This window comes from Nannobrachium achirus, assembly GCF_963921795.1.
Source record: "Nannobrachium achirus genome assembly, chromosome: 8".
In the NCBI taxonomy this organism is placed as follows: domain Eukaryota; kingdom Metazoa; phylum Chordata; class Actinopteri; order Myctophiformes; family Myctophidae; genus Nannobrachium; species Nannobrachium achirus.
The window spans coordinates 25379284-25386569 of record NC_137817.1 but is presented as its reverse complement, the minus strand read 5'-3'; the positions used below and the strand labels follow the sequence as shown (position 1 = coordinate 25386569).

The window sequence follows — 7286 nt, the reverse complement described above, 5'->3', positions numbered from 1 at the left end:
AATTAAATATGATTACTAATTTGAGAATGAATGACAGAGAAGCGTAGTTATGGCTTAAACAAGTGATATTCTTTTATAGCCTACTGGTCCATTTGTTTTGTAGGAAGATACTGAGACACAAAAGATGGTCACCTTTCTTGGGGTTCCTTGCTTCATGATGATCTGTGTGAGGGCCAGTCCAGTAGAAAGGGCTTGTTTTTTTTAAAGACTACATGACTACATGTGACATATTACTCCAATTACTAAAAATAATTCTAGTCTAGTAGTACAAGTTTTAGGCAGCAGTCACACTCATTTCCTGTGTCATGTAAAAACTGTGATAACAGGAAGCAGAAGAGCCAGTGAATTGTGAGTGCTTGCATGTACTGTAACTGTAAATACTTTCAGAATGCAGGTAACTGTTCTGATTCCATGTCTATTGGTCAAACATGAGCAAGAGAAATTCACACCCAGTGTGAAGTGAGCAGTGCCTTTTATGAGTTAATTTGTCCTGCGTCTGTCCATCCGTCCGTCCGTCTGTCCGTCCGTCCTACACGGATGGACGGACGGACGGACGGACGGACGGACGGACGGACGGACGGACATACATACACACAAAGCCAAATGTAAAACCCCTCAAGCTCAAATCAAAAGTAATGGCATTTAACACGGACGGGACCATTGCTACTGCCAATGGGATGGACGGTGCTTGAGGTAGTCGATAACTTCCAATATCTCTGTGCCTGGACTGCCTCAACGGAACAGGATCTGAAGGTCTGGAGGACACTTGCCTGGAATGTCTGGTATGGGATGAGGAAAGAAAGATGTAGATGTAGAAATCTGAAATGGGGGATGACCTCAAGAGGCAGCTTTCGTGGCTACAGTAGAATCAGTACTGCAAGGGGCAGTGGAGACATGGAAGCTCAAATCACTGCAGGAATGGCATTTACACAATAATGCCATGAATGGCACTCGATGACACATGGGCGGACCACATATGGAACATGGACCTTTTACAAAGGCCTCCCGTGGGTCAGATGAGGCTGGCTGGGCACTTTGTCTGGCACCCGGAACTGTGGTGAGCAAACTGACTCTCTGCGACCTAACGCACAGCAAGGAGGCGAAAGAGACACACCACCTACATTACGTAGGCACACTGTGGTGTGACAGCGGAGCGACACTGCAGAGCTCAAGACCCTGATGCTGGATTGAAGGGAGTGGAGGGAGCGATACAGGAGTTCCGAATTGGTATTGACTAGTCCACACTCTCGCATCACATCATCGCAAGTAAAAAAAAAAGGTCTCCACCTTTGCAAATCATTTTCCTCTCTCACTCCCAGTTCTTCTTTACAAACATTTCTGCAAGTCCTCTTCCATAATGTCCTTTCCTTCAACCAAAGCATCACTTTGTTCTTCATTCATGGCTGATTAAGTTCAACTGGGAGTACAAGTTTATATTCTTTTGCTGCCATGTCTGCCCTGGCAAAATACAGTTGGTACTGTAGTTCTCTGTTCTCCTGTATGATGCTGCTTAGTCCCTGGTGGGTATCATGAGCAAAGCCTTTTTAAAGACAGAGCTCTCTTCGTCTTTCCCTCTCCTTTCTGCAGTTGTCATACATTTCTTTCTCTTGCCGTTGGTAGTCATGGCTGCCAGTTCCCACCTGATGTCGTGTGGGAGTCCAGACTGCTCAAGACCATACTGAATAACTGTAAGCTTGCACGCTGTCTTCAGACTAGGACTTAAGTCTAAAATGTACAGGTCAGACATCTCTGCTTCATTTTCATCTTCATCACCTTCAACATCCTGTGGACCGGGTGTGTATCTGTATCTGTATCCTCCAAAGAGGATGATAAGATCTCCCACCATGCAACAACACATCCTACACATCCAACATGGGCTTTTCCCCCTGGGCTCAACCTTTTTCCAGGAGAAGGTCTCTGGATGGAATTTCCACAGATCGTTGAAGCTCCGGTCCAAAAGAAAGTTCGAGCCACCAAATATGTACAGTTCACCATTGTAGGCAAAGGCTGAATGACATGCGCGTCCTTCTGGAAGAAGCTGTGCTGAAGACATGTTCAGCCAGCAGTTGGTCTCTGTGTCAAACACTCTGATGTTGTTGTAGTTTATGTGAATCTGGTGCGCTGTGCCCCCAAACACAAACATCTTTGTCCCTATGATGGTGGCAGAGTGACATTCTGAAACGGGTGCTGGAATTCCACTGGTGTTAATTCTAGACCATACCATTGTGGTTGTGTCTAACTTGTGGATGTCATTGTAGGTGTATTTAGTCACCTTGTTGAATCCTCCAAAGATATACATGACCTTCCCCAAGACACAGGCTGAATGGCCGCACCTCGCTTCTGGAACAGTCCCATAAATATTGGAATTTAACCATCTATGGGTGTTGACATCAAATGCATAAAGCACATTGCAGCACTCTCTTGTGTATTTAAATCCTCCCCAGATGTAGGTGACATCTTCGATCAGAACAACTGTGTGGCCATCGCGCATCGATGGAACCTCAAGAGGACGTTCTGCTTTTCCATTTGTCACTGGGGGCAACTTGACCCAGCGTAGAGACACTGCGTTGAAGATCTGCACCTCAATCTGGGCCATGTCATACATGAATTTAGGAATGTTTCTATCCCATGCACAGTACCCTCCAAAGGAGTACACCTTTCCCCCCACTGCCACAGCAGCATGAAGGTGTCTGTTTGGGCCTTTCAGATGCACTGTCCAGTGCAACATTTCATACAAAAGCAGGCCAGCGTCAAAGATGAACTCTTCAAGTCTTGCTCTGTGAGATAATTAAGTCCCAATGTGCAAGCAAAGAAACCACCTAAATTATATTGGTACAGCGGCATAAATGTCAGCCGAAGCTTGGTCAATTGGTGAAAGCCGATATGTTGGACTAGTCAATACGGGAAGCATCGGCTCACCTGATTAACCATCAACCAACCTGTACCTGATCTACCTACAGAAATGTCACAGATCTTTTATACCAGCTTGCGCCTTGTGGACTAGCCTTGCTGAGGTGGTGATGTCACCGAGAACGCTTTGCAAGCTGGTAAATATGGGAAGTCGATTGCTACAGTAACCCCAGCACAGGCAGGCACCAGAAATACCCCTTGCCATGCAGCAGACAGTCACTGTTAAAGCAGCTTGAGCTTGCACACTGTGTCTGTACTTTTTGCCTGAAAGTGTTGCAAGATATCACTTTACATTGTGCCAATAACAATAAAGGGATATTCCACTTAAAAAAAAACCTTTTGTCATTTTATCGTCTAATCAGGCTTTTGTGAAGACCCTGGACAGATTCTAATTTGCTACATTCAATATTTAGATACAGTATTTGATATTCATTTTATCAGACACTCCCCTTCCAAGGCCCATATACAAACCCATTGTAACTTCAAACTCCATTTTAATCATGATAGACTAATCAAAAACACCCGTCTTTTTTTCTGGTGACTACTACCCTCCTAATATGTGAGCTGACCAAGTTTTTTTTCGATAACTTTTTTCATTTATGTTTAATATGATTTTATTGTGTGAGTGTGAGTGTGTGTGTGTGTGTGTGTGTGTGTGTGTGTGTGTGTGTGTGTGTGTGTGTGTGTGTGTGTGTGTGCGTGTGCGTGTGTGTGGGATCACTGGGATAACACCTGCCACTCCTTGATCAGCAGGTGAAACTCTCCTTGCTCTTTACGAGATTTCCATGTGGGCCCTGATCCAGAAAAGGTTGAGAGCCACTGATTTAACAGACAGACCCATTGGTAGACAGTAGTGATGCGCGGATAGGCTTTTGAAGTCATCCGAATCCATCCGCGCAAATTAATTATCCGCCCATTATCCAAACGCATTAATTATATCATCCAATTTATAAATCTGCATCCATCCTCATCCGCAACTTCAAAAGTATTATTATTATTATTACCCTTATTATTAGGCTAATATTTTCTGGTAGGCTATTCCCTGTTAGTTTTCTTAGTTGTGCGATCACAGAAATGCATTGATCTAGCCTACGGAATGTCTCCGTTCGTCTTTTTTCTTTCTTTTTTTTTTTTTTGAGTCGGTGCTGCCTGCGTCGATGCAGACAGACATGCAGGCAGACAGACAGAGTCAGACACACGAGAGAGAGAGAGAGAGAGAGCGAGGGAGAGAGCGAAAGAGAGAGGAACAAACACAACTTAGTGGGAAGTTTAACTTACCTACTGTAGCCTACAGTACTTTACAATATGGACTATGGAGCTGAGAGAGATTCACTTTTTAACGCAGCGTGACCAGAGGTAGGCCTAATGAGTGCGACGATGCATGCCGTGATGCCGTTGCCTTTAAGTGGACACATCTGTTTAGTTTTATCGTGGACTGCACATTGCCTCATGAAAAATGATGGTTACTTTACAAATTATACAAAATAACACACACTAACACAGACACAAGCATACCTAGATTTAGCTTTTTATTGATAGATATATTAGGCCATAATTTATTTCCTGCATTATTTCATCCGCGGATATCCGAAATTAATTAATAATTATATTTGATTGATCCAAATCCGACTGCACAGCGGATCATCGCGGTCCACCGCGGCTAAAACCGCTATCCGCGCATCTCTAGTAGACAGCTGTCCTCCGACAGAGCAACGCTGTAAAATGGATTGAGGTTGCGCCTGCCTTAGTCAAAGGCCACTAAGATAAAAGACTCACCGGTCTCCTATAAATACCTGGGTACTCACATTATGCAAAACTAGGCTGGATGGGGAACACCAAAAAAAATCACACCCGTGTGAACCCCCCCCCCCCCCCCCCCCCCTTCCCCCCTGTGTGTGTGTGTGTGTGTGTGTGTGTGTGTGTGTGTGTGTGTGTGTGTGTGCGCGTGTGTGTGTGTGTGTGTGTGTGTGCGCCTGGTCTGGCCTGGCCTGAACAACAGCGCCCCTCCCTTAACATGTGTGGTCAGAAAAGGTTACTGCAGGCTACAGACAGACAGACAGACAGACAGACAGACAGACAGACACACACACACGCAGACAGACAGACAGACAGACCCACACACACGGCCACGTATAGGAGCGTTGTGACCACCGCTCAAAAAGGAAGCCCCGTCTAGTAGTGATGCGCGGGTGAGGTTTTTTTCATAACCCGCACGACCCACAGCCCGCACGGAACGTAACCCGCCCGCGCCCGCGCCGCAGAACAATATACAAATCAACGAATCCGCCCGTCCCGCAACCCGCATTTAAAAGAAATATGGTATATCATCTCCACAATAGCTCATCTTTATATAGGGCTCTTCTAAGTACCCAAAGTCGCTTTACAGAAACGTTTACAGTAGCACAATATTGTCATGGGCTAAATAAACAAACGTGTTGTTCAAATTGGGGTTTAGACATTCATTCAAAGACGTTCATTCTCTCTAAATCGCCGGGCATCGTCGGGGTAAGAATGGCGGTTTTATGTCAATCATATTTATACAGCGCCTCGCACTTTAAACAGACAGCAAAAGACGGACAATATTAAATCCTGTTGGTTATTGATTAATCACCAGATTGGAGAGATGGGATGACTCGAGGTAAGCGTGGTTGGTTCATTCAGTCAAAAAATCCGCCTTACACAAAGTATTTAGCTATAAACGGACTTGTGTGGATGACAGAGACATATAAGTGAAATCCTGATCAGCGACACGCGCTGAATTGTTTGTGCATCTTCTCTGCTGTGCTCACGTTGTGTCAAATGTTGGCAAGATGTGGTTCGCGGCCCCAACAGGAGCGGAATTGGGACGGTCCTTGCACCAAGGAGTGGAGGAGAAACCTCGCTCCTCTCTGGCGTATTTTAAAACTCGCTCGCTCGTATTCAAACGTTGTATTCTTATTCTTATAGGCCTACTCTTATTAAGAATAAAAGGCAAATAAGAACAGGTGATTATTCTTATTTATTTTTTGCACGTGAGAGTGTTGATAACCCGCCCGCCCGTCGCCCGCCTGAAAAGGTCTGAAACCTTGACCCACCCACCCGCTTGCGAGCGGGTTGGCGGGCAGGTGGGGGCACTGGGTTGGCCTGCGCACCACTACCGTCTAGACTTTTCTTTCTTTTTGTTAGCAGCAAACTCCTGGTGTTTACTATCAGGGCATTTTAGCTACCTTATTTTATGCAGTACTGTGGTAAGAGGGTCATCCTCATTTCAATAGCCTGAGGAGCACCTTTGGGAATCAATAAAGTGTATCATCATCATCATCATCATCAAGCTAGGTCGATATTGGCTAAGTATAAATACGCCTCACGCTAGATCCTTTAAATCAGAGGAACAGATTTAATTAAGAAGAAAGAGTATTGGAGCCCACAGGCAGTCTTTTTTTTATTGCAGGTGCAGAATAACATTTCAATGATATTACATCTTCATCTGTGTCAGAGAAACAGACAGAGGAAGTGATTATACTTATTGGTTGTTAGTAATCACCTTGTAGTTAAGAGTGCCTATGTCTGCATTCCACCAATAATCAGTGTGGCTGCCATAGATAAACATTCCACAATAGTTTAGCCATGTAGAAAATCTACAGCAGAATTACATACATAAGGATGGTGCAGTTGGTAGCGCTGTCACAGCTGGAAGGTCGTGGGTTTGATTCCCGCTGGGGACGCTGTGGGTGCTGGGAGCATGTTCTCTCCTCTGCGTCATCAGTGCCCATAACCGAGGTGGGGTTCGGCAAAAGGGCCTTTCTGTGTGGAGTTTGTACCGGTATGTTCTCCCTGTGTCCCCCTCTCAAAAAACATGCAGTAATCCTGGTCTCTATACTGCCTCCCCCTGGCCAGCCGGGGCGCCTGATGGAGGGGAAAGGAACTGGTTGGAATAACGTGTTACCCCATGCTCTACTGTACATCCAGCCGGGGAAAATCCATCCTGGCGAAAAGAAGCGGCTTGGACCCCTCATGCATAGGTGCCGCGCTGTGAGCTTGTAGATCTGCTATTTAAGGAAGCATGGTCAGTCCGTTGCTCTCCCCAGGTTGGCAGAGGGAGTGCAGCGCCCAGTATTACATTAGACAATTTACACTCGGTGGAAAAAGTGGTTTACAAAAATACAACAATAAAATAAAAAAAAAGACATACATACATAAAAGCATGTACTGTATATTTATATAATTTACACAAAGCCTGTTTTTTATTTCTTTTTTATTTCTTTTTTGAAAATAAAGATAATCCTTTTTGTCAAATCTTTTGTTACATTTTGACACACGTGCAGCAATAGACACTCAGCACCTCATCATGCTGCTGTCGATTATGGATCTTGTTACTGTAAGTCACTAGTTAGAAT

The 7286-nt window shown here is 44.9% G+C and overlaps 1 protein-coding gene across 1 annotated transcript; it reads right to left on the bottom strand.

Annotated features, from left to right (window-relative positions):
- Positions 1-1510: 1510 nt before the first annotated feature.
- Positions 1511-2728, bottom strand: LOC308290004 (kelch domain-containing protein 3-like; the record flags this gene model as incomplete). The annotated part of the gene is made up of 1 exon (XM_080731782.1): positions 1511-2728. The coding sequence occupies one exon, from the start codon at positions 2726-2728 to the stop codon at positions 1511-1513; it is 1218 nt and encodes a 405-aa protein (XP_080587908.1).
- Between the last annotated feature and the right edge of the window lie 4558 nt (positions 2729-7286).